This window comes from Acinonyx jubatus, chromosome D3 (assembly GCF_027475565.1).
Source record: "Acinonyx jubatus isolate Ajub_Pintada_27869175 chromosome D3, VMU_Ajub_asm_v1.0, whole genome shotgun sequence".
Classification (NCBI taxonomy): domain Eukaryota; kingdom Metazoa; phylum Chordata; class Mammalia; order Carnivora; family Felidae; genus Acinonyx; species Acinonyx jubatus.
This window is the reverse complement of record NC_069392.1, coordinates 44,375,949-44,403,816: the sequence shown is the minus strand read 5'-3', so window position 1 is coordinate 44,403,816 and position 27,868 is coordinate 44,375,949. Positions and strand designations below refer to the sequence as shown.

At 47.7% G+C, this 27,868-nt stretch overlaps 1 protein-coding gene across 3 annotated transcripts in view; it reads right to left on the bottom strand.

Moving 5' to 3' along the window:
- Window positions 1-18,280, bottom strand: part of CABLES1 (Cdk5 and Abl enzyme substrate 1) — a 113,061-nt gene extending 94,781 nt beyond the window's left edge. The window contains exon 1 of one of the 3 annotated variants that reach the window (XM_053206274.1): window positions 16,799-18,280. In XM_053206274.1, the coding sequence (XP_053062249.1) occupies window positions 16,799-17,655 (857 nt within the window). In that variant the 5' untranslated portion in view covers window positions 17,656-18,280. The remainder of the gene's footprint in view (window positions 1-16,798) is intronic. The other 2 variants (XM_027068636.2, XM_027068635.2) reach the window with 2 other exon arrangements.
- Between the last annotated feature and the right edge of the window lie 9,588 nt (window positions 18,281-27,868).

The following is a 27,868-nucleotide window of genomic DNA, read 5'->3' as shown; positions in this document are numbered from 1 at the left end:
CAGGGAGATCATTACCTGAGCCAAAATCAACACTCAACCGACTAAGCCACCCAAGTGCCCCAAGAATTTGGTATATAATACATATCACATACCAACTTTGTTTCTTGACTGCTTATGAGGAAGGCTTCTGGTCAACAGCAGGCTATTAGTTAGGATTTGGGGGAGTCAGAAGTTATACGCAGATTTCTGACTACATGGGGGGTCAGCGCCCTTAACCCATGTTGTTCAAGGGTCAACCGTATAAGCCAAAAATGTTATAATAAAAATCCATTCCCTCAGAGTAGATGCAGCTAACAGAGGAGGACAAAGTTGGGATGGGCTAAAGAGGAAATGCAAAAGTACTTGCATCACTCAGTCTTGGCACCCTCCAGGTCTCTGGCCACAGCTGAGAAGACTTTGACCAACATTAGCCCCAGTGAGCAAGGGCAAGGCCGCTCATCCTTTTGTTCCAACATACAGGGAGCTCAGGAGGGCATGGCAGTCTCACTTCTCCGGGCCTCTTGAAGGTCCCTTCTCGTCCATCTGAAAATCTGCAGCTTGGCCCCTGTAAGAAATACCAAGGCCCATCCGGGGGCTGTGGAGTGACCTCACTCTATTCTTGCAGTCCTCCAACCGCTCAGATCTGATATTCCTGTTTTCCAGACTGATTCTCACCAAAGTCTGACAGCATCCAAGGTACAGAGCCAGAATTTAGACTCCGCTCTCCCAGCCATCCAGGCGACTTTGCAACAACTCAAACGGGAAAATCAGCACATACTCTCACACAGCAGCACCTTTTAGAAAGCATTCGGGGAACGCAGCAGAGGCGTCAGGCCACTCAAAACTCATTTTATGAGTCATTCAAATGCCAGCAAGAAAAACGGCCTGTAGGGGAAGGGAACACGGTTGAGTCCAAACCGAAGGAAGACTCAAGACCAAAGGCCACGTTTTTGAAACCATAGGGGGAAATGGACAAGCCATCCCATGAGCCGGGGTCCTGCCACAGGGAGACCACACGAAGCCGGCTATCCCAGACAGAAGTGTTCTTGTGCTTCTCTTCTGACCTGAGCTTGAAGGAAAATGGAAACGAAACTACTAGCTCTGGGCATGGTTACACGGGGCTGAGCCAGCTCCCAGTGCAAGTGGGAGATGCCAATGTTAATAAAATGTCACCTCAACTGCTTTTGCCAGGGTTATAAAAAGAAACAGGAGACCTCCTCCCTTGGGGATCTTCTGTTAATTGCCATTTATAAAAGTTCTGTTTGCTGGGCCTGGAATATGCATTATTTTCCCTTTGAAAACAAAAAAGAAACTTCTAAAATATCAATCAGCATTCCAAATGGCAAAGTGATTTGTTTTCCAACTCACACTCTCAGATCAGCTCGGTAGTCTGAAATGCAGGCATCTGGTAACAATTTGTGACAATATAAAATCAAAGCTAAACTCCCGTGTAAATATATATATTTTTAGCCCAGATTTCACCAGCCTGCACGTATCTTATCCATTTCCTTATATTCCAGCCTTGACTTTTATTTTCCTGGCTCCAAAAGAACTAGAGTCACACATAACGAATGTCACACCTCTTAATAAGCTCTACAGGCTAAATTCTTTCCAGCTCTGAGAAATACAGCTTGCAGAGAGGGTGTATCCAGCCTGGGCGACTGGATTGAAATAAATCCTTCCCATCTCTTCCAATCAGCCTGGCCTCAACTGCAGCATTGCATTTGCAGCAAACAGGGCCAAATAAAAAAACCCGATTTAGTCCCTCTCTTTACACATAGCTGCTCCCCGTGGACACATCCATACTCAAATATGGGCTCAACAGGTAAACGACACCAAACACCAGCGTATATTCTTAGACAGTGACAAGTGTTGTTGGAATAGTACAAGCACCAAAAAACACCACCTGGATCCTCAAACAAAACCCCTTTTGCTCGGGAAGGTCACAAAACTTGTTTGGATAAAACAACGCACGTGTCAAAGGCAATAAAGCACAGTGGCAGAAGTATGGTCTTACGCGTTAGACGGGATCCCTGCTCTGCCCAGCTCTACGTGACTTGGTGGGAAAAGTAAACTCCCTAGAGTTCAGTTCCCTCACTTACAGGGTGACGTCAGTCCCTACAAAATCTGCAGAGAACCAGCAGGGTACATGGGCTGTGATAATCACGTCAGATTTTCACTGAGAACTCACTATGTGCTAGGCACTGTGCTAAGTGCTCTACAGAAATCATCTGGTTTCATCTCGGCAGCCATGGCATGAGGTATCTGATTATTAAATGCTATTTCCTCCTCTTTAGAGATGAGAGCTGAGTTCCACAGGGATTACGGAATCTGCTTAAGGTCGCACCCAGGAAGTGGCAGATCTGGGATGTGAAGCGGTTTCCGTATGGCTCCATCACTCAGAATGCCAGTGTTCAGTAAGCATGCCGTGATTATGAGAAATCACCGATAAAACCAGAAAAAGATGCGACTGTGGCTGGCATCCCTGCCGTACTGAGAATCACCGAGCAAGTATGAAATCACCCCGACACTGCGTCCTTGTCTAGTTCCTGCAGCCGACCATTGTGCAGATTCGCAAGCACATCTTTTTCTCGTGGAGATGGTATCTTTACCCTCCACGTTCCAGATCACCCAGACTTCAGCACCTGGTAATTAACTGCAACTATGTGCAAGCGGAATTAGGAACTGTTTGAAAAATCTTACGATCTCAAGGAGATTTTTGTTTTCTTTAAAAAAGAAAATGTCTTTAACTGAAATTAAATGAATAAAAACTGATTTATGGGTTTTTTTTTAACGTTTATTTATTTATTTATTTTTTTGGGGGGGGGCCAGAGAGAGACAGAGCATGAACGGGGGAGGGGCAGAGAGAGAGGGAGACACAGAATCGGAAACAGGCTCCAGGCTCTGAGCCATCAGCCCAGAGCCCGACGCGGGGCTTGAACTCCCAGACCGCGAGATCGTGACCTGGCTAAAGTTGGACGCTTAACCGACTGCGCCACCCAGGCGCCCCTGGGTTTTTTTTTTTTTAATTGAGATGCTCAACATTCACCTTAAAAGGTAATTATTAGAATTTTTAGGCCAAAAAACTTGGAAATGAGCATTAACTTGAGATCGTGTCTGTCTAAGCAGAAATATCATTCTCCCCTTTGAGAGAAAGAGGAAAATGTATGCAGGGTAAAAGCATAAGCTTGGTGGGGTGGGGTGGGGTGGGGTGGGGTGGGGTGGGCGATGGAGACAGTGAGAAGCGGGTTTTCAGGTCTGTAATTTTTCTTCAAGCTAGTGTTTCTTTAACCCCTTGGCATTGGATCATGCCTGTGCCCCCCTCCCTATACCAGGGATAGCACTACCATCCTGTCAGTCCACACACTAGAAACCTGGGGGTGTCCTGGATGCCCCGGTCTCTGGTCTCTCCCACCCTCCACGGCCAATCCATCTCCAAGACCATTCTGCAGCATTGCAAGCCCTAAATCCCTGTGGAACCCACCCACTTCCCCCCACTCCCATCACCACCAGGCTCATCCAAGCCATTTCCTTCCTGGACCACAGTGGTGGACCCTGGTTTCCTCCCTCCCACCTACAGCTCCCCGCATCTCATCCTCTTCCATGCTGCAATGGAACAATCATTTTCAAACAGAGGTCTCATTCTGATTCCACCTGGATGGAAATCCTCTGGTGGCTTCCCAACCAATCTTATGATGACAATCAACATCCTCGGTGCAGCCCTGAGTTCACCTGCTCTCCTCATTCTCTGTGCTCTAGTCACGGCCCTTTGTCTGCTTCCTCCAGGGCTCTGAGGCTGGTCCTGTGGACTGCCCCAGTCCTCCCGGCCCCACTAACTACCCGCCCAACGCCTGCTCACCCTTCGGACCTTAGTTCAGTGGAAACCCCTGGAAGCCAGCCTTCCCCACCACACCTGGGTTGGACCCACCATGGCACTTATGCCCACCTCCAACAGAACCGAGGAGCTCCCCACTGCAAAACACACCAGAGCAGCCATCTTACACTTGCTGGGTGATTATCCAAGTCTGTCTCCAACTGGATGTAAGCCCCGTGACGATGGGGACCACCAAGTCATCTACAATTTCTGTCAATTCTGTTCGATTTGCAGCCCGTCACCCCCTCACCATCTCCACCCTAGGCCAGGCCACCATGTCTCTTGGCAGGATACTCACCTGGAAGCAGGAGGCTCACAGATTTCTGCCCACATCCATGCCTGTCCTCCTTCGAGCCGTTTGCCACACAGCCATCAGTGGGCCCTTAAAACGTAAGCCAGGGAGCACGGCTCCCCTATGTAACTCTCCAACTGCTTCTAACTGCAGTTGTAAGACAGGGGGAACGCCCCACCATTTTCTATGAGGCTTTGCTGACTGTGGCCCTACCCAGTTGTGGGGCCTCAGCTCCCTCTGGCCCCCCATTCACCAAGGTCCAACTACCCTGGCCTTTTTCTTCCTTAAACATACCATGTTTCCATCTCAGGGCCCTAGGACACATTGACCCCAGTGCCTGAAACCCATGTCCCACCTTAAGTGGCTAACTGCTTTCTCATCTTAGAAAAATCTTTCTTGGCCACTATGTTTAAAAGATGCTTACAGACCTCAATGATTCCCTCCACAGCATTCTTCAGAATTTGCTTTATGTAGTTTTTTATGGTTGCTCCTTCTTTGCCCACCTCCCACACTAGAGACTAAGACTGATCTCTGATGGCAGGGACCCCCAGCTCGCTGGTGCCCCACAGTATCCCCAGGCCTTGGCACAGGGCAGAATGCTTTCAACAAACCTGTTGGAATACTTGGACAAACAGCTAACACCTTCAAATAGAGGTCAATAGGAAATGCTTTAGGACACATAAAAAAGAGAAGAGATACTATCACCAGAGAGAAGAGGCAGGGAAAGTTAGTGTGAAAGGTACCCCTCAGAGCCACGTCTAGAAGTTCACCAGATGGATGGATGGAAGGGAAGGTACAGGGGGGATGAGCCTATGGCAGTTGTGCGGAGCCTCAAACCCGAATTATCTGGACTTTCGGCAGAGCCCCACATCAGGAGAGAGCTTCCACTGATTTGCACCAGGATAAATGCGATGAAGCAAAATAAAAATGCTTCACCTAACACCAGACACTGTTTACATCTTCCAGGAGGTACAACAGAGCTCAAGACACACAGAACTTTGTCTACGGCGTTGTTCCCAGACCTTGCATGGGCCCCAGATGCACTTCAGCGGCCTTCAGAGACAGACTGCTGGGCCCCACCTCCAGAACTGCTGATTCAGGATGGCTGAGGTGTGGCCTGGGAAACTGTATTTCTAAGTTCCTAGGTGATGCTTGGGCTCCTGGTCCAGGGACCACATTTGAGAACAAATGGTTTACGGCCAAAGAACTGAACAAAAACACAACTGCTCACCACAGAGTTGAGGTTTCCCCCCACCGCCAAATAAATCCCACAGAGCCCCAGCCACCCACAGACATGCCTTCAGGCTGTGCTTTGGACTTGGGTCCTTTCCCACAGCCAGGGAGAGAAGGCTGGTCCATACGGACAGAGAGCCAAATCCAAGTCTAACTCTGAGACCCCACCATGCCTATTTCCTAGGGCTGCCATAACAAATTAGCACAAACTAGGCACCTTCAAAACACAGAAATTTAATCTCTCACAGTTCGGGAGACTAGATATCCAAAATCTGGTGTTCCCAGGTTGGGTTCCCCTGGAAGCTCTAAGGAATAGCCCTTCCTTGCTTTTTCCCCCGCTTCCGGTGCTTGCTGGCAATTCTCTGGCTTATATGTCTGTCTCCATCTTCCCTGGGTCTCTCTGTCTCTCATGCGTTCACTCAGCCTTTTGAGGACACCGGTCACTGGCTTTAGGACCTACCCTACTCCAGGAGGGCCTTATCTTAACTCATTACAGCTGCAAAGATTCTATTTCCAAATAAGGTCACCTTCTGAGGCTCCAAGAGGACATGAATGTTAGGGGACACTATTCAACCCACTCCACACCTCAAGAGCTGCACAGGGGGGTGACCCAAGGGACTTCAGAGATTATAGGTAAAGCTGAGACCGGGGCCGTGCCCTGAATCAATGTCACTACGATGACAAGCTAGGGTCCCATGTCTGTGATGGTCAGAGGCCCTGGCACTGCTTCCGCATTCAGACCCCCATCTTCCTCTGGGACCCCTAAACCAGCTTCATCACTGAGATTCCCTCCCCACAGGGAGAAATTTCTAAGCCTCCATGAACCCCCTAATACTCTTCCTAAAATTCTGCATGTGTAAAAAAGTAAATGAACTCTCTAAAAATGAGAGATCGTGAGGGCTATAGCATCTTCAAGGGAAGAGAGCAAAGGTACACCTTCTAGAATTGTCTGTGGAGGTAGCAGTCCTCCACGTGTGCCCTGGGGCAGCATCTTCCACATGCCTGCGTGTGGGCCAGACCAGCTGTTGCCCTTAACCTCACCACTTTGCTGTTCCAAGCAGACAATGCTGAACATGTGAATTCAGCCCTCCTTGATTCTCTGTCCCTGAGACCTTTATTTTGGCAACGGAAATTGTCAAGACTCCAGTGTAAATAGAGGCGAAATGCAGTGCCTAATGGAAGGGGTATTATTTTCCTTCACTGCTCTGGTTTTACTTTACTACTATTTACGAAGTTAAGACTGCAGCAAATTATCTGTTCAGTGTACCATAGCATAAGCTCCACCAAAGCAAACACCTCCACTCCGGATGATCTTAGCAGACCTTGTCAGGTGTCTCAACTGCTTCTCGACAGACCACATAAGGCACTAGGCAATTGTGAGTGGAATTGACAGCTACTATTTTACTGATCAAAACACCAAGGGTCAAAACTGTGCAAGGTGCTTCACGGTACATTCTCATTTCAGTGCTTGCAGTACCCCAAAAAGGCAGGAATTCTTATCCCCCTTCTACAGAGGAGGACACTGAGGTTCACAGGGATTAAATGAGAGAGCTGTCTAACTCCAAAGCTGGTCTTTCCAGTCTTGAATCTGTTCACCCAATTTGCTGAGAAGTAAGCCAAGCAGTGAGCGGTGAGAAGCAGGAACAGGCAACAAACTTATTTGGAGCCAGATGTTGTTACTGGGGAAATTTTCCACAACCAGGCTTCTTTGGCCCGCCCCAGAGGTTATCACGTGAAAATCAGCATCCAAGCCTGCTGAGAGGCGCTGGCTAGCCAAAACCGTGGCACAGAATTTTTTCGTACTTTAACACACTGAATACAAAATTCCTGCTCTGCCATATACACAGTTCATGTTCTTCATGGTCTTGATTTGCTAATCTATAAAATGGCTACCACATTGCCTTTTTGAAATGACTTCATGAAATTATATGAAAATATTCTGCACACTGTAAAGCCCCAAACAAGCATGTAGAGCTTCCATCATCAGATGTTTTGTCTTGTGATGGAGAAATCGAGTCCCTCAAGTACCCACACATTACTTTGGACATCTGTAATCTTATCTTCCTTCTTCACTATTCCCCCTCCAAAAGCAAACTTGATTCAACGCATTAAACGTAATACTTACTGAGAACTACCTTTCAACATCAGATCAACCATTTGTCCCCTAACACGCCAATGTTTGTCCTTAAGCAGAACTATAGACTTTACTTGTCCTCCAGCTACTGACATTCTTCTCTTCCTAAGACAAAGTAGACATTTTGTTCTCATAAATCGTTGGGTTAATGAGTAAAATGCTTTAAAATTAAAAAAAAAAAATCAATGTGCTATGCATATATAAATCTTTGGTATTCTCAGGATTTTAGTATTTTCTTCTTGAATGGTTTGTTATCTACCATGGAATTGAACTTAGGCATAAGTACACCCTGGCCTTTAAATCAAGCACAAGACTGGCCCTTTCTTTCAGGCATACACATTTTATCACAATATTCCAAGTCCTAAACTTCTAGCACTTGCATGTTCCGCTTTACAAGCTTTTGTCTTTGTAACTAAGCGTGCAGCAATAAACTCCAAACTACGTTAATGATAACCCTGTTAAACATAAACTAGCATGCAATTATCCAAAATGCTAACACAAACAAAAAAGGGGGAAAAAAAACACAAGGAAACTCCGACTGGTTTTTAAAAGCCTCCAAGAACATATAATCAAACAAAAATAAAAATATAATATCACATAGTTTGTAAAAGAGAGTAATAGCTAATACTTTTGTGATTCCCACACATAATATTAAACAGTGCGTTTGAGCCCCATGGTTGTCTGTGAAAAGCTTGCTTTTTAAATTGCACGTAGGCTGAAACTTTTTTTTTTTTTTTGAGATGAAAAGTAAGTGTGGTGACCCTTGGGGAAATTCACAAAATTATGTCAAGTAACTGATTCTTATAAAAACCTCTGGTTTTCAACACTCTTTCCCCTGATGGTGACATTTTGTACAGCACTCCCAAAGGGAGAATGGAACCAGAAGATATGTAGTGTGGCCTTGGTACATGTGCGGATAAACCAGCTCTCTGGAAGAAAGGGAAAAAAAAGAAACCCTGATTCCCTGAATCATAAAGCTGACTGATTCCCACAGTGTAAATACTCCTATTAGGACTGATTTCAGACTATCAACCACCTCAGATTCCCCAGTTGGTTGTTTCTGCCACATCCGTAGGAGCCAACTATCACACACCAGGTCTAGCAGAAACCAGCTTAGAATCCAGAGAAACCGGAGTTCAAATCCCAGCTCTAGATCCCAGTTAGGCCTTAGGCAAGTTTCCTTAACCCCTCCAACCCTCAGCCTCCATAGCTCTAAAATGGATAGAATCCCTGTTCCTCAGGATTGATGAATAAATGAAACAAAACAATGCATGTAAAGCACACAGATCATTGAGAGGCACTCAGAACTCCATAAGTGTTCCTCCCCTCCCCGGGGAAGGGGAGAGGCAGACATGGATGCAGTGGGTGGGATGGGGCTACAACTTAGATCACCTGTCTCACCCCCACGACGGGGACAGAAACACTCAAGTGGGGAGGTTCCTTATTGTAAGATTGAGGAAGGAGGTGGTAGGGCGACTGTGACCAGTGCATGAAAATACAAGACCTAAAAGGTTGGAGGGGGTTACCAGGATTATCAGGGGGACTTTGAGGACAACGTTTTAAGAGGTTTTGCCAAATTTCCCTACTAACAGGTTCGGAATGTGGGTTTTGTTTGGTTCTGTGGTTGCTCTATAGAGGCAGCTGCTCCATTTTGCTGAGAGCCAGCCCTAGGTCATCACCAGCAAGCCCCTAAGGGGCCAGCAACGAAGAAGGGGCCTGGCAGGTATGCAGAAACCCACAGGGAAGGGAGAAAGTCTATGCTTCCAGGAGAGTGTGCTCAGTGCCAAACGTGAGGGCTGTGCAGGGTGACGGGTCAGAAAGGAAAGGGGCATCCGATGGGAGTAGAGCCGGGACCCTTCCCATGGAGAAGCGTGTGAGTACCTGACCCTGCAGGCCCCACGGAAAGCCAGCACAGCATGGAAATGGAGGGTAGCGTGGGGTGGGGGGGTGGGGGTGGCATTCAGGGCGGGGGGTAGGTGCGGTGGTTGTCAGAGGTGGCCACACGTGAAATATACAGAATTCAAAACTGACAAGGTCAGATGTGGGTTTCAGAAAGTTCCCTCTATCAGCCAGGGGGAGAAGGAGTAGGTCCAAACAGGAGCCAGGAGGCTCCACAGGCAGAGACGGTGAGGGCAGGCAGGGAGGGACAGGGGGCCAGTGCACACCTCAGCGGTACAGAGTGCGGCTGGGGCGGGGGGTTGCACACTTCTGTGAGGACTCAGAGAATAAATAGTTTAGGCTTTGTGGACCATGTGGTCTCTGCCACAACTACTCAATTCTGTTCGCGGAGCACAAGGGCAGCCAAAGACAATACAGAAATGAACGGGTGTGGCTGTTTCCCAGAAAACGTTATTTATAAACAGCCCGTGGGCCACAGTCAACCGACCCCTGAGTTAGGGGAAAGGGTACGGAGGGAGAAGATTCAGAGGGTCCAAACAAAGGAAACACACCCAGAAAGGAGGTAGGATTACTCCCATTTCATGGATGAGAGCCTCATGACAAGGTAAGGGGCAGGGCCAGGGCCACAAACAATTCTAGGAGTGCCAGACTCACGCTCCTGTGCCGCTCCTATTCTGTAAACTACAGAAGGCACTTCGTAAAGCATGAGATGCATAAAAAGCAGCAAGAGAAGTGAGAAGGATCTAGATGTGGCTGAAGAGAGTTCTGGAAGCAGGGCAGGCACTGGGCAAGGCTGGATTACTGGAGTCCCAGGAATCCTTGTCCACCTTGGACTGTCCTCTGGGCCCTCACCCACAGAGGTCCTCCCTGAATGACAGAAAGGCAGAAACCTAAATAAGGAAACCACAGGGTTAGCAAATGCCCTTGGGTCACTTAGGCCACCTTCTGCCCAGTTCAGCTGGAGCCAACTGAACAAGCATTTACAAGGCTGACTCAAACCGCAGCACAGAGTGGAGCGAGCGGGTGAGGGCATGGACTCGGGAGCCAGACTGCTGCGTTTGAACCCGGCCCCCGTGTAGGGGCTCCGGGACCGTGGGCAAGTAATTCAACCTCTGCTTCAGAACGGGGGTGACGCAGGGGCACCTGGGTGGCTCTGTCGGTTAAGCATCCAACTCTTGATTTCGGCTCAGGTCACGATCTCATGGTTTTGTGAGTTCGGGCCCAGTATGGGCTCTGTGCTGACAGTGTGGAGCCTGCTTGAGATTCTCCCTCTTTCTCTGCCCCTCCCCCACTCACACTGTCTCTCTCAAAATAAATAAATAAATAAACTTAAAAAAAAAAAAAAAAAAAGAATGAGTGTGATCCGGTAGTGCTGTCATCTCAGGGCAGCAGTTATAAATATGAACTTGCTTAATCCTCATGTAGTGCCTGGGATATGTTTGGTAAATAAAAATACTGTGTCAGGGCCCTGAGCCAGGTCCCACAGGGGAGGGCATTTAATGCTCCTGCCTTGGTAGGGGCTCAAACAAGTGCACCTCTAACCAAGCCCTCATCAGTGGAAAAATTGGCCTGTTTCTGTGATTCATGTCTCCCGACAGACAGGGACCACCTTTTTTGTCTGTATCTCTCATGACTAGCACACCACCAGCTCATAATCGATAGTCATCATGTTCACTGTTTGTTGAATGAATGACACAAGGCAGTATTCCCTCTACTACATACCTGACAGATAACAAAGCACCTAAGGTCACCCTTTGCCCACTCTGTGACCTTGGATTCCTGCCCCTCCATGGTGTCAGGGGCCTGGAATTGATGTCCACAAAGTGCTTTGTAAACCCGTAGGCCCGTGAGCAAGGGAGGTGGTAACTCCAGTTCGCTTCCTCAATGGGGCGGTGTTGGTTGGGGACTGACCAACTCATGAGGGAGTGGTTTCCAGCTTGGATGGCTTCCTAAAATGGCCATTCCAGTTATGACACCTTCACTGCCAGAGGGAACATAGCTGAAGGTGTTTCGTAAAGTTCTCCCTTACACCAGGGGAAACCCATTCATTCCGTCGTTCCTCACTACGTGTTCTGCCAACCAGAGCCACGTGAAACCAACTCAATGCCACTTCCACATCCGATGCTAAGGTTAGGTTATCTACACATCCCAAGCTAAACACGCCCCAGCCTCGGCAGCAGGCCCAGGACCGAGCCGCCCAGAGCCCTAGACCAGGAAGAACGGCAGCTCACCTAACCCAGCCCTTTAAATCCATAAGGAAACTGAGGCCAAGGGTGTAAAGTGCCTTGTCCAGGGTCACCGGGCATGGCAGGGGCTGGCCCAGCATCCAGGTTTGCCAAGTGCCGATTGGCATTCCTGATCCACAACATGTCACCTCACCTGGCCTCACCTATCTTTCCCTCCCAGTGTGCTTTAAAGGCCACCTGCCCTACACCTCTCTCCCCACCTTAACAGCTCTCCTTCCCATGGGAAAAAGTCCATGCAGGCGAGGCTCCCCAGGACAGGTGTGGGGACATGGTACAGAGCCATGCTGAGGCTTCCCCACCCCCTTTCCAAAGGGCAAAAGGTCACACTTGAACTAGCTGCCCTTTCTGGGCACACGCCAGGGGGGAGCAGGCTTCCGATTTATTTCCCCTTCTGCGTTCACCCACATTACAGGCTTTGTGAGTGCAAAGGGGAGGGCAGCAGGTGTGCCTCGGGCCACTGACCTCAGTCTGAGGCAGGGCATGGCCTCCACCGCGTCTTGGGGAAGCGTCCTGACCAGGGCCTGGCCGGCCTGGGACTGCAGCTTTGGCCTCTGTCATTCATGGTGCCAGAAAGATGGCTTAACAGTAACCTGGGTTTGCCTACTGCTGGAGGAGATCAAAGTCCTTCACAGGTTTCTAAAATCCAGTCAGGTCAGGTGGCTTACAACAGGAAAATGGAGTGGGAACTTGCCTGAAATCACAAAGCAAGGAAGCGACAAAGCCTGGGGGAAAACGTCCATCTCCTTTCTCTTACTCTGGTGGTTGATCACCTAGTTAGCCCACATCTTTCTTTTCAGTGAAGACAGGGGCCACAGATACAGAACTCGGACATTCACCCCAATAGGGGCAATACAGAGGGAGGAGTACTTAGAAGTTCCAAAGCAGTGTGAGCTCTGCCCCAACAAGCTGAGTGACCTTGAGCACTGTTACTTAACATCTCTGAGACCTCGCTTCCTCAATCTTACAATTGGAACAATCCTAGTACCCAGCCAAGCCTTCCTTCTTAAAAGGCTACCCCATTAGCATCCCACACAGCTGTGCGGAATTGAGGCCCTCCCAGACCTGCATGATCAAAATCTTTGCTTTTTCCAAGGTCCTAGGGAATTCTAAAGACACTTACATTTGAGAAGCCCGGATATAAAGCATTTGGGGCATGCCCACGCAGAGCCAGCCCTCAATTATATAAGCCCAATTCACACTTGACAAAGCCCAAGACACAGGCCAAGGCTCTCTAGAGGAAACAGAACCAGAAAGGCTGATTAACTTGCCGAGGGTCATGCAGTGGCATCATGATTTGAACCCAAGACTTGGGAATTCTTTTGCACCATACGCCCTCTTTCCATGTACGAACTAACTCTCCATCCATAAGGCATAATGTAACGCAGGTGCTCTAAGAAGCAAAACCCTCATGCTTTTTAAAATTAATTCCCTGGTCAACTTGCAGGGTCTTCAATCAGGCCTGATGGCACACACTGGTTCACCTGGGCTTGACTTTGCTTCTGGGCGGCTGTCTGCCATCCAGAAGCTCAAGGAAGTGCAGTAACCCAGGACTGCTGCCAGCTGCTGCCAGAGATGAAATTTTTACAGTGGAAGTAAGCCTTAAAACACACCTTATAAATTTACACTCCTTTCCACCTACTAACACTTTCCCTGTGCGGCTGGCACTGCCTAAGCAGAGCGCACGACAGGGTGTCAAGCTAGAAGGCATCTTTTTGGCTTCCCACCTCTGACACCTAGCCAGAGAGCAACCCCCAGTGTGTTGGCTTCCCAGGGGAGGAGCCCTGCCCACCAGGCTGGGAAGATACCCAGGCCTACAGGACTGGGTTCCTAGGTGCTCTAATGGAGATGTGAGCAGAAGCTGGGGGCTCAAAGGTCAAATGGCAGGGGAGGGGAGACTAAAGAGTACAGAATCACATCAGTATGACTAGCCTGCTGTATCCCAAACATTTGCACTCAATAGCTCCAAAATTCTTCTTGGGCCTACCACATGCAAAGCATAATGATACAGTTGAGTGGCAGAGGAAAAGACGCCAGGCTTGGATGTCAAAGATCCGGGCTCGTATCTGGACTAAACTAGGTCTGTCAATCTACACATGGGGTGGCTGTGAAGCTTCAACCTAGGCAACCAGAAATGGTGCCTAGGCCTGGGCTGAGGAATTTTCCCCGAGTCGTATTTCAAAGTTTGGAAGTCCAAGCAATTACTGTGATTGATTATACAAGTGTCCAGACGGAAATAACAAAAAACAAAGCATTTCACGATTTCAGACTGAGAAATTCTGATTTTTATATATTCATAACAAACCCAATATATCTCAAGTTGATTATAAAAGGCAGATGATTTCAGATTAACTACGGCAATGCTTTCCAAACTTTCACATGTATATGAATCATCTGGGGATCCTGTAATCTGGAGTGGGACCTGAGAGTTTGCATTTCTTTTTTAAAGATTTATTTTTGAGAGAGCGCAGAAGGGTGGGGGGGAAAGATACGAAGCGGGGCTCTGCGATGACAGCAGCGAGCCCAATGCGGGGCTTGAACTCAGGAACCGTGAGATCATGACCTGAGCTGTGAAATCATGAGGCTCACTGAGCCCACCTAGGCCCCCCTGAGAGTTTGCATTTCTAAGAGCTCTGGTAAATCTGCAGGTCCCAGAGCCCAACTTTTGAGTAGCAAGGCTCTATGGAATTCCTTAAATAGTAAGAGACACATCCGAGGCAAGTATAATTTGATTTGAAAAGGATAACCCAAGAGAACATCCATGAAGTAGGATCTAGAACTACCCTGGCTAGCATAGTTTCTTAAAGGGAGGCACAGCAGGGAAAGCCAATAGCATTCTTCTAAGTTGGTCTTGGGCCCAATTCAAATGAGTTTGTACTCTACATCACACTGTCTAGGCAGGTGAAAGTACTCTTTAGTGGTCATAAAAACAGCATGCTTCTGACAAAATTCTCAATAGCAGGATGGTGTAAGAAACAAAGCATCCTAGAATATTTGAAGTTCATGACCGCTGCAACAGCTATAGCCAAGCTAGGCTTTTTACGGCCTTTCTTAAATCCCTGTTTCACCCATTTACCTCCTCTCTGTACATGACATTTCAGGCTGTTACTGTTGACAGCTGTAATAAAAAAAAAAAAAAAATGCCTCTATCAGGTTGTCAGATATGGATAATTCCTAAGTAGGAAGATGAATGGGACTATCAGGAAGCATCTTATACTGACTGACTCATCTTACTTAAAGCATGTGCTGGGGAGTAGGGGGATCAATAAAACAACCAAGGGGTTCATATTTATGGGACTGGAAATTAAATTCTGGCTATTCTTTGGATCAGAAATACTAACACAGGGGCACCTGGCTGGCTCAGCTGGTGGAGCATGTGACTCTCAATCTTGGGGTTCTAAGTCCGAGCCCCATGTTAGGTGTACAGAGTACTTAAAATTTTAAACAAAAAAGAAATGCTAACACAGAAGATCCTCCATATCCCCTGAAATGAGATTCTTGGAGACAAAGTGTGAGGTAATCTGATCTCCAGCTGCTTTTAGCACAGGAACACATCTGTCTAACATGAGACACAGGCCAGCCTTGCATACTGGCTTAGAATAACATGTATGTTTATTACAATTCCTGTCATGACCCTCAGGCCTGGCTGGGCTTACGCTCAAACTATAGAGTCATTATGAGCCAGAGTGTGATGTCAAGCGGTAACACCAAGCTGCCCAGAAACTGCTGAGTACGCACCACTCACCCAGAAAGGAAGGGATTCCCCTCCTGTGCACTGGCCCGCTAATGGAGAGATGCATGCTCTGACAAGAAATGCCAGAGCCAGACGGTCACCTGTGCCCAGCATCGCTAATTCACCCATGCAATCACAAGGCTGCTTCTCTGTTCCACACCCCTCCCCGCAGCCCCTGTGCACTCACAACGTGAGGCTACACACCAGACAGGGTCATGATTTCACCCATTTGGGAAGGAGACTCAGGCAAATTTCTGGATGAGACTGGCTTGTTTTTCCCCATTTGCCTGTTGGGGGAGGAAGTTAAGTTTTCCAGTAGGCCACCTTCTTAACTTAGGCCAGCAAAAGCCTGAGCTTTCCCAAGAGCAGTACAGGAGAGAGACTGTAACAGAAAAGGTTCTCCCTTCTCATCTTGAGGCCTGCAAAATGTTTCCATTTAGGAAGGGAAAAACTGAGGCCCCAGGAGGTTAAAATAACTGACCCAAGGTAGAGCCCAAGCTATAACTGACTTCACAGGAGGCCTTATTAAACTAACAAGGGAGAATACTCCCTCCCAGGAAGGAAAGAGGCCTGCATTTCTCCACTGCTCCCCACTCAGATTCTTTTCCAAACTCCGGCCTTACTGCTGACACAGACCTAACTCCCACCTGTCCTTTGAACATATGGTGACAAACTCCAGCTATTTCCTTCACAATAAGCAAATGTCCAACATTTCATATTTTTGCTAAGATGCCTAAAACCAGCAGATGACATAAGCTGGCAAATATAACAAGCTTCTAACTAACTCTAGCAAATTCATCTTGGAATGGAAAAAAAAAATCATCAAGCCCTATTTCCTCTCTGTGTCCAACCTCCAAGGCCCATTGCAAGGAAATGCAAGAATTTTCCATTTCTTTGGAAAGCAAAAGGAAAACCCCAAGGTTTCCCGGGACACCGGACTACTATGAGCACAAGCAGGAACTTTTCTCATGAGGGATTCACCGCGAGTCTGCAAGAAGTTCAGGCTTACACGCGCCACTCAGCCACCAGCTGAACCTTTGCGCCCCGCCAAGTCTTGCCTGGCGTGGGGAGAGAGCGCCTCTGGGTCTGAACCCGGTTTCTGAAAGTTGGTGATCTCCTTACAATGGGAGGTTTGGGTGCGGCTTTTTAATGGACTCCCGCAACTCCCAACTCCGGACTCACAGCGTGAGCGTGATGCTTCTGCTCTTTGAGTGCCGGGCTCATGCACACACCTATGAACACAAGTCCCTGGGGCCCCTCTCTCTTTACGGGCCCTCGTGGTTTGGAATTTGGGCCAGAAGCTCAGGGTTCCGGCAGGGCGCGAGAAGGTGGGAGCGATCCGTGTTCCGCGGCCAAGAGCCGGCTGGGAGGGACGCGGGGGCGAGGCGCGCGTCGCATCCTGGATACTCACCGGGACCTCTGCAGCTGTTCCAAGGCGCTGGTGCTGGCCCCCTGGCCCGGCTGCTCCAGAGAGCAGTAGTTCTGCGAGGTCTGCCTGGAGAAGGCGATGGGCAGGATTCCCTGAGTGAACGAGTTGAGGCGACCTCGACTGCCGCTCCCACTCCCGGGGGTCCCGGAGGCCAAGAAGGCGGCCGTCGGCACCTGCACGCTGGAAAAGGCATCGTCCTCCTCCAACTCCTCCTGCCCGCCGTCCCCGGGCCCGTCGGGCAGCTGCGGCGAAGCACAGGAGGCGAAAGGTGCAGACCGGGGCGGCTGTAGCTGCTCCCCCGACGCCCTGCCGGCGCCCAGAGAGCTCACGAAGGCCCGTGCCGCCCCGGGACCGGACCCCGGAGCGTGGCCGCCGGGAGCCAGCGGCGGCAGTGGCGAAGGCTGCGGGAGGCAGGGGCCCCATCCAGCTGCTACCGCCGCCGCCGTGCCCGCTGCAGCGAGCGCGTTGCAGCCGCCCCGCTCGGCGGCGGCGAGCAGGCTGAGCCGAGTCCTCGCGCCGCAGGCGCTGCCGGCGCCGGGCTTGGCCGCGCCACTCTCCTCGCCGCCGCCCCACTCCTCGTCTTGCAGCGGCGGCCGTCCGTCTAGCGAGATGTTGGTGAGGAAGGAGAGGGCAGCCTGGCGGCGCCGCGGGTCCATGCGCGGCTTCCTGGGAGGCTCGGGCGGCGGTGGTTGGGCCGGCGGGGCGGCCGCGGGCTGGGGCTGCTGCGGCGGCTGCTGCAATCTGCTGGTGCCCGCGGCGTCGGTGCCGGTGCTGCTGCTGTTGCTGCTGCAGGCGGCCGTGCCGGCGGTGGCGGCCGTGGTGGCGGCAGTCGCCGCCATTGTGTCCGTCTGCGGCGGTATTTCCGCGATGCCCGGAGAAGCGAGCGGCGCCCGAGTGCTAAGCAGCGAGCGCGAGCGCCGGTGACCCGGGCTGGGCAGGGCGCGGGGCGCAGGCGGCGTGCGCGGCGGCCCGGCCCCCCCGCGGGCGGGCCATGCTCACCCCTTGGTGCTGCGGCCGGGGACGCCGCCGCCCGGGCCCACGCGCGCGGCTGTGTAGCTCGCTCTCTCGGTCGCTTGCTTCCTTGCTGGCTGGCTGGTCGCTGATCGCCAAGTCCCAGGCCCTCCCCACCCTTGCGGTCTTCGGCTTCCCAGACCCGGTGTCCGTATTTATAGGTGCGCGCGCCCAGCGCTCGCGCTCCGAAGCGCTCTTTGCAATAACACAGTATCACGTGTGGGGAATGAAACCTGGGAGGAAAACAAAGCCGCAGGCGGCGGCCGCGGAGGCAGGCGGCGGGAGGCGAGGGGCCAGAGGAGGAGGAGGAAGAGAAAGCCGGGCGGGTGACGGGGCGGGGGTTATCTGCGGCGGGTCCAGGTACTCCAAGCTTCCTGCGGGGAGTTCTTGGCTCCCGGGGTGCGCGGGCGCCAGTTAAGGGAGGCGAGCACGTTTTGCCGCCGCGCCCGCACAAGGAATCGGGAATCGCGGGCGGGGTGCAAGCAGAACCCTGGAGTCCCGGCTTGAGGATGTGGTCCCAGGAGAGTTATGGGTCCGCAGGACTGTTACTCGGAGGGAAGCTGAGATCTGGCCCACGAGCTTGTTAACTGGACCCCGCGCTGCCGTTGGGCCCTGAGAAGTAGGTCCTTATTAATAGTTATACGAGTAGGTTCACAACCCCTTACGTGGTCGGTCCCACCTTAAAGCTGTCGCTTGACGACTAAGGTTATGTCTCATTCATTCGCAGGCCCCTGAAATAATTGCGCACCCCTGGGTGCATACAGAGCCCAGGCACAGGTGAACATCTTCTGTACGGGCTAATTTCTACATCCCCACTTGATGGTGCTGTCACTTTTCATCTCTTTCTTAGCAAAAGCCAACATCAATTTTTACTCTATGAAGACCAAGATAAGCTAAAAAGGCCTCACGCCCTTTTCCTCTAGTCACCCTGCAAATGTTGTGGATTATGATCTCTTTTTATCCCATATAAACTGGAACAATATGCACAGTTACTTTCTGTCATTTAGTTCATAAACATTCGTTTGGCATCTACCATGTCTTCTTTTAAGATGGGTTCGTGCCCAAGGATTCAATGACTGGACAGCAAGTCTGGACCTGGGAGGAGACACAGAATGCTGTACCTTGGCCCCAGCCCCAACAAATGCCTGTGCTGGCTGAGGGGGGTGGGAGGCCAGAGGGCACCAGGAGCTCTCTACAAACGTGTACCGGTTTCCCTATGGGGTAAGGAACAATTGTCACACTTTATTAAGCTCTGTGATGTCTAAGACACCTCTATACACTTTTCTGAGGGAGAAGCAATGCATTTAAGATCAAGGGATTAATTTAATTAAAGGTTTAAATTTAGCCCTGGAAGTAATGGGTAACTCTACATTGAAATTCCACTCCACTTCAAGTTCAGGAAAGTAAATTGAGTAATGGAGAGCAAATACAGCCTGTCCAGAGATGGGCAGCCAACCTGGAGTATATGAGATATGGGTGAGTTTCAGGTTACATTTGCTTAGGACAAACAGGCATGTGGCCCTTCGCATGAAAAATTGCTCATATTTTATTTTATGCCATTTTTAGGCCTTTTGAAACAGTGGAGAGTGAGATCCATTTATAGCAGCCTTACAGCAGCTAAGTCAAAGCTTGGTGACCAGCTCTGTGAAATTTCATTAGTTTAATTGTTTTGTTTAACTAACTACCTTGAAACTTCTAAGAGGCTTTATTACCATTAACTTAATTTGCATGACCACTGGCCTGGTTGTGCTGGTAGGTAGTGTTAAATGAAAGACACCCCATGAACTATTTTTTATTACAAACGTGATAAATGTTAGTTGCACAACATTTAGAGAATAAGGTAAGTAAAGAAGCTTGGGTTTTTTTTTTTTAAGTTTATTTATTTATTTTGAGAGAGAGACAGCACATGTGTGGGAGGGGCAGAGAGAGAGAGAGAGAGAGAGAGAGAGAGAGAGAGAGAGACTCCCAAGCAGGCTCCAAGCTGTTGGCACAGAGCCCCACTCTGGGCATGAGCTGAAATCAAGAGTCAGGGGCTTAACCAACTGAATCACCCAGGTGCTCCAGTGAAGAGAAGTTTTAATAAAAAAACATCACTAATGGTTTCATCTGCTACAGAAATAACTTGAACTTTTTATTTCTATCCTGTATTTTTAACCAAGTGAAAGCACACAGTTTGTGTCTTGTGATTTTTGCTTGCTGTGTTAAGATCATCTTTTCATTTAGAATATTCTTCTATAGAATCATTTTAATGATTAATAGTGTTTAATTTGATAGAGAGATTATAGTTATTAAATCTGTACCCTAGGGGCACCTGGCTGGCTCAGTCAGAAGAGCATCTATTGATCTTGGGGTTGTGAGTTCAAGCCAGCCCCATGTTGAATGTAGAGATTGCTTAAATAAATAAGACGTTCAAAAACTAACAATAATAAAAAGAAACTGTACCCTACATTGAACATTTAGGTTGTTTCCAGTGTTGCTTTTAGGAAGAGTATGGTGATGACTTCCTGTGTTTTTCTAAATCTTCTTACTGTCCAATATTTTCTTAGGCTAAATAGATATGGGGGCAAATGGCATATCATGTTTTTAAGGTTTCCCATCCAGAAAGTTTGTCCCAGTCTGCTTCCTCACACTCGTGCCAGCAATATCAATTTTTTCATCAATATTCATTTCTTTGTCCATTTGCTATAACTCTGCCTGTTTTAAGTGTCAAACATGCAAACTAATTTCAAATACTTATTTAAGCATCAAACAAGAATCAATATTTTATTTAACCTACACACTGTTCCTGTGCTCAATCCTCTTGTAGGGATCATGAGAGGTATGGTTTACTGTTCACCTACTGTGTGCCAGCCACAGAATATTTCTAATCTTTTGCACTCTGCAAGTTGGGGGGGTGGTGTGTTATTACCAATATTTACAGATGAGGCTCAGTAAAATTAAACAATTTGCCCAATGACCCCCCAGCTCTTATACTGGGCCAGTATACAAACCGGTCTTAGAATAAGACCCATACATGGTCCTGCGCCCTCTGCTGGTGAGGATGTATGATGGGGGAGTACATCTCCAGATTTATAATCTTATATTTGTACTTAAAAGTCAACTGTACTGAAAATAGTACAAAATTTGGAGGAAGAGGATCTGAGTTTCAAGAGCAAGTCTCTTAACCTCGCCAACCCAATATTCTCAGCAGTTTATTTTGAGATACAAATGAGACTGCTCATGAAACATTTTGATGAATCTTAAAGTACCCTTTAAAATGTCTGTTGTTGGGGTTCCTGAGTGGCTCAGTTGATTGAGCCCCCCAACTCTTGGTTTCAGCTGAGGTCATGATCTTGAGGTTTGGTTTGTGAGATGGAGCCCTGGTCGGGCTCTGCACTGACAGCATGGAGCCTGCTTGGGATTCTCTCTCTCTCCCTCTCTCTCTGCCCCTCCCCTACTTGTGTGCATGCGCTCTCTCTCTCTCTCAAAATAAATAAATAAACTTTAAAAAAGTAAAATTTAAATTAAAAAAATTTTTAAATGTCACTTGTTATTTATACCAATCCAATCAACCTACTCACTTATTTTTCACCTATTTAATCACTATTTAAATATTACTGAGCAACTTCTATGTACATGGAAGCTCCTTGCTACAAAAGCAAAAAAAGAAGGGGTGGCTCTTTGCCCTTGTGCATTCTATAGCAAAAATATGGGAAAGGAAAAGCTCAGAACACATTTAAACAAAAATGCAAGGCAGGCTCCAATTAAATGATCGATCAAATGAGCAATCAGACTGGTACTGTGAATGTTATCAAAATATGAAAAAGAACCTTTTTATTTGAGGTGAGGTCTGTGGGGGTGGCCTCAGGGAAGATCCTGGATTTCAACTGACCTGGATGCTAAGGGGGGAAGGAGGGGAACACTTTAGGAAGAGGAAGTTCTGCATACAAATTCCTCGCAGAATGTGGGCACAGAGGACTAGAATTTGAAATGTAATTATTGGTCTGCTAAAGGTTTTTGTTTTGGGGTCCCCCCCATTTACTTTAATATTGCCCCTTTACAGTGCCCATTCTAAAAACTTTTTGTATGCACCCAACAGTTTTGATTGACACACACAAGAGTCAATTTTTGAAGGAAAGAAAAAGAACCTACAGGTAATCACTAACCCTTAAAAAAAATAATTTTCACAGAGGGCACCTGGGTGGCTCAAGTGGTCAAGCAACCAACTTGGGCTCAGGTCATGATCTCACGGTTCATAGGTTCGAGCCCCACGTGGGGCCCTGTGCTGACAGCTCAGAGCCTGGAGCCTGCTTCAGAGTCTGTGTCTCCCTCCCTCTCTGCTCCTCCCCTGGTCACGCTCTGTCTCTCTCTCAAAAGTAAATAAACATTGGGGTGCCTGGGTGGCTCAGTCGATTAAGCGTCTGACGTTGGCTCAGGTCATGATCTCGCGTTTCAAGGGTTCGAGCCCCGCATCGGGCTCTGTGCTGACAGCGCAGAGCCTGGAGCCTGCTTCGGATTCTGTGTCTCCCCCTCTCTCTGCCCCTCCCCTGCTTGTGCTCTCTCTCTGTCTCTCAAAAAATGAATAAATGTTAAAAATTTTTTTTTAAAAATAAACAGAAAAATATTTTTTTTAATAATTTTGCAGACAAGAAGTCTGAAAATTAGCTTAGAGATGACAGTGGATATCACTCGTAACAAAGACCATCTGACGCTGTGGAAATAACAAGGGGGTCTGATGCCAGCTTAGGTTCTTACAAACGTGTGATCTCTGGGGGCTCCAGCTTAGGAAAATTACAAACCTTTTGCATTGGTTGCTTCATCTGTAAAGGTAGGCTTGGTAATATTTTACCTTGCAGAGCTGTGAGGATTAGTAATAATATAAATTATGCAACTAACAGAGTATCTTAAGTAGGTAGCTATTATTAGAAAAATGCAAAATACAGAAGGTACACACAACAAAGGCCGGGATATTTTAGCCTCTAGGTTTTTGCAGTTTTCACTAATCCTGCCAGGCCTGCAGGACCATGAGAAACGTCAGATGCGGGCTCCAGTTCAGATCAGATTATTTTACTGCATGTTCCATAAAAGTGCCGCCGCTGCCCACTGCTAGAACTCCCACCCAGACTAGTAGATCTAAAATACAGGCATGGTGCCAGTGAGAAACCTGCTGCTGGCCTCCATCAAATCAAAGTTAGATCGCCAAGACTAGAAATGGAGAATGCCCAAGAGGTCGTTCTCAGCGCCCCAGCTCTTCTCCCTGAAATTTACCTTCCCCATGGGGACTTCTGATCATTTCTGTTGGCCAAAGAGAAAGGGAGGGAGATGGGGGTATCATTGTTTTCCTCTTGACAATTTGACATAGATACTTTAATTTCCTTCCTTAATTTCTCCAAGACATCTGAGACCAGATGCAACACTTAAATAAGACTTGACTAGGCGGGGTGGTTCAGTCAGTCGGGTGTCTGACTCTTGAGCTCAGCTCGGGTCTTGATATCAGGGTGTTCAAGCCCCACGTGGGGCTCTGTGCTGGGCGTGAAGCATACTTAAAAGAGGGAGAGAGAGAGACTTGACTAGAAGCTCAGGGATATTTAATGAAGAATTGAAGTCAGTGAGTAACATAGAGCCATAGATAGCAGCTTACAAATTGTGACTTGCTCATAGTCCTCCTTCCAGTATTTCCTAAATGGCAATCCCCTGCTAGGTTCTGGGTTAGGTTCTGTGAGTGCCAAGGAGAACAGGCTACGATCCTGTCCTGGAGCCCTCAAACTAATGGCAGAGAAAGCCACATCCATATTGTCACCAAAAATACATCAAAGTACTTAAAAGAAAGGGCTGTATGCACAGGGTTCAACTAACCTCCAGCAAACCTCCTGGAACTGAGGCTGTTTCAACCTTTGCCCCTACCACCACCCACCTAAGACCTCCTCCTCTCCCTACACAAGAGATGCCCAGGGGAGACTGTGTTCCTGCCACTTCTTGACATAGGGCCAACTTCCAAGTCTCCTTGTCCTGCCTGAGGTCCTGCCCTTCCCTCAGTGCTTGGTACTGGCAGTCTCTGACATTGTCCACACCTAGGCCTAGGTCCACATAAGACCATTTTACCTCCAGACCCCTCGCACTATGTGGAAGAACGAAGGAGAATATTTTACTGCAGTCCCTGCCTAAGATGATGTAGGGCCTCCAGGCTCTTGCAGTTTGCATGAGAAGTTGAGAAAAATAGGTGATGGGGCATGTCCATGGACTGTAAGGACAGTCAGGTAAGCCTGTGTTACTAATTTGTTAAGGACAATAGTTCAAGCCAAGAATGGATTTAAATACCTCGTTAATCTGGGGAGATGTGTTTCAGTAACTCTTCCTCATCTCCACTATATGTTTAGAGTAGATATCCAAAGACAATATGCAGATGCATTTTCTCTTCAAATTCCTCTGATCCATCAGAAATCTCCACTGGATACAGCCCAGCAAACTGTGAGCAAGAAGGGATAACCGTCTAGGGTGAAGTGGCCTATCCTGCCAGCCCACCATGGGAAGGGCATAGGCTTGAGTTTGCAGATCCCAACTCTCTCACTAACTCTGTGACACCTGAGCCTCAACTTCTCCATCTCAAGGCTGAAGCACATCCTATCTGCTTTGCATGGTAATTGTGCAGATTAGAATCAGAGTGTGTGTAAAACACTTCCCAAGTGTCCAGCCCATAGTGGGTGATTGAGTGCTGGCTGTTGTCATGATACAAGGAACCCCAGAGAAGCACACTGTTGAGCTAGTGGGCAGAGGAGGACATGGTAGAAACCTAGCATCGGACTGTGTTAGGAAAATACATTTCAGATGCTTCCGTGAGATGTCCTCAGTCTTCCAAAAGGGTATTGTTCTTGCCCATCATGCCACCCATCATCCAACTGTGGAGTTTTTATAGTATTAGCATTTTAAAGAAACACACTGAATTTTCTTTGTAGTATTACCTTTTTTTTTTTTAAATTTTTAACGTTTATTTATTTTTGAGACAGAGAGAGAGCGAGCATGAATGGGGGAGGGTCAGAGAGAGAGGGAGACACAGAATCCGAAACAGGCTCCAGGCTCTGCGCGGTCAGCACAGAGCCTGACGCGGGGCTCGAACTCACGGACAGCGAGATCATGACCTGAGCCGAAGTCGGCTGCTTAACCGACTGAGCCACCCAGGCGCCCCTGTAGTATTACCTTTATACTTAAATCATAGCAAACGCTTAGCTTTATCATCTGAAAAGAATAAATTTTTTATTATACCAGTATGCATGTATAGCCAGCCCATGGACAAAGAAGAAAGCACTTCTCATGCAATCACAGGGGCAGAACATGCAACTGACATATGGTCTGCATGCACGGGCCGCCAGAGGAAGGCTCCTGTCCACTCCGAACAAACAGGCGGGCCTATGGGGCTCTACGTCTCCAGGCATAAAAGCATTATTTTTTAGTGTTTGCATTTGTTCAGGCCATTCTCACATCAGAGTGGGATGGATGTGGCCAGATTCTGGGGGACAGGGCATCACTTTGCCTGCCACTGGGAAGTTCAGCTGGACGAACTGGCACAGTAACCTTGACTGTTAAATGGGCAAACATCATGAAGCAACAGCACATGGCACACGATGCAAATACCTGGCAATCACGGAAGAGGGATGATTGAGAGTGATGGGTACCCATACTGCTGGTCGCATCAATTGGAACAACCTTTCTGAAAAGTCTGGCAACAATATGTATGAAGAGTTTTAAAAAGTTCATGATTGAAAGCATGATCTTTGGAGTCATACTGCCTTGGTTAAATTTTCGCCCTACTATCATGGCTTTGAGCATAGAGAGCATGTAATTGATTTGTGCTTCAACATTGTCATCTGTGAAATGGGAATATCTACAATATTCAATATGCTAACAATTCAGTAAATGCTTGGTACATAGTAAACTCCAGAAATGTAGCTGTTGTTGTTTTTTTTTAATGTTTATTTATTTATTTGAGAGAGAGAGAAGCAGAGAGAGAGGGAGACAGAGAATCCCAAGCAGGATCCATGCTGTCAGCACAGAGCCTGATGCAGGGCTGGAACTCACAAACTGTGAGATCATGACCTAAGCCGAGATCAAGAGTTGGATGCTTAACCGACTAAGCTACGCAGGCGCCCTTATTTTTTATTTTTTTTTAAGTAGGCTCCATGCCCAACATGGGGCTTTAACTCAAGACCCTGAGATGAAGAGTTGCATGCCCTACTGACTGAGCCAGCCAGGCGTCCCAGAAATGTAGTTATTGTAATAATCCTAAGAAGCTATTGAGAAATAAGGTCAAAGATTTATGCACAAAAATATTCATTGCAGCATTATTTTAAGTGAAGAAAACTTGAAAAAAGAAACCCTCAATGTGAACATTGGAAATACTAAGTAAATTATGGTTTACTTAAACAATGGGATATTGTGCTTCTATTTTTGAAAAAATTATCTTTACTAAGCTTTCTTAATGACATGAAAAATGTTTTTTGAAACAATGCTAACCAAATAAAGCAGAATAGAAACCAGATAGATTACAATATCTCAATTGAACCTCAATGAATGGGATTGTTGTTTTAAATACTAAGACGTGTCTAAAGGCTACATTGTGACCAGAAGTTAAATCACTGGCTAGCAGGATTATGATGATTTTTATTTGCTTCTTTTTGCTTATCTAAGTATAAATAAGCATGTGGTCATTATAGGAACTGCTTATTCTCAATTAACAAAAAAAAATATTTTTCAATGCATCGAACTAAGTTCTGGAATAAAATGTGCCCAAACAAATGGTGGAATTATTGGGGACTTTTTTCAGTTTCTTTAGGGATATTTGGTGACATCTAGCTTTCTCTAAAGCTAGGGTAGGACGTGGTAGTCAGAGAGAAGGAAATGCCTTTTGGTGAGGGGACCAAGTGTGAATGAAGGATCAGAGAGGAAAGGCTTTTTGGAAGCGGCTGGCAATGAGTGGACCTGCCAGAACAGCTACTTTAAAAGAGCTGTGGCGGTGAATAATGGGATATGAGGTTGAAACCAGTATACAAGGCCAGGTCATGAGAACCCCCACATCTGAAATAAGAAATCTGAAGGCGCCTGGCGGGTTCGGTGGATAGAGCATATGACTCTTGACTTTGGGGTTGTGAATTTGAACCCCATGTTGGGTGTAGAGGTTACTTATGAATAAAATCTTAGGGGCATCTGGGTGGCTCAGTTGGTTGAGCATCTGACTCTTGATTTTGGCTCAGTGGTGATCCCAGGGTCATGAGATTGAGCCCCTCGTTGGACTCCGTGCTGGGTGTGGAGCCTGCTTGAGATTCTTTCTCTTCCTCTCCCCTCCCCCTCAAAAAGTAATAAAAATAAAAAATAAAATCTTTAAATAAATAAATAAATACATGAAATAAGGAATTTTAATCTATAGGTAGTAGAGAACCATAGAGGATTTTTAAACAAGAAGTAACATTGTATGTTGAAAGCCAAATTGATGGAGGATTAATTTGGCAGATGTGCATATGGGGTTGAACAAAGAGTGTGAAGGAACGGAGGGGATTTTCTATTCATTCTTCCATTTATATGTTTATCCATTCAGCAAGCATTGGGCTCCTGCTCTATGTCCTGCTCTCTGCTAGGTACTCAGAGTAAGTTAAGAGCAGAGGCCTCAAAGAGTTGACAACTTGCTGAAAAAACTGGGAAGCAGAGCAAAGGGAACAAAGGTGGGTTCCCTTTTATGTGCAAGCCCTGAAATGGTCATTTCTACATACTAGTTTATCAAATTCTCACCACACCCCTGCTATTTATCCTGTCTGTTGGATGAAGAAATAGGCTCAAAAAAGTTAAGCATGGTGACGTGCCTCTGGTCACACAGCTGATCCCTGGATAGTTCCTTCTGTAACATCTTAGGGTGGAGGCCTGCGTCAGCAGGGGACAGAAGAATCCCAGGGGTCAAAGAGGCCCCACAGAGAAGGTGATATTTGAACTTGGACTGCAGTATACAAGTGAGATGGGACATTTGGGGTCATGCAAAGGCACAGTGGCAATAACATTAGGACTCTGTTACAACAGGCA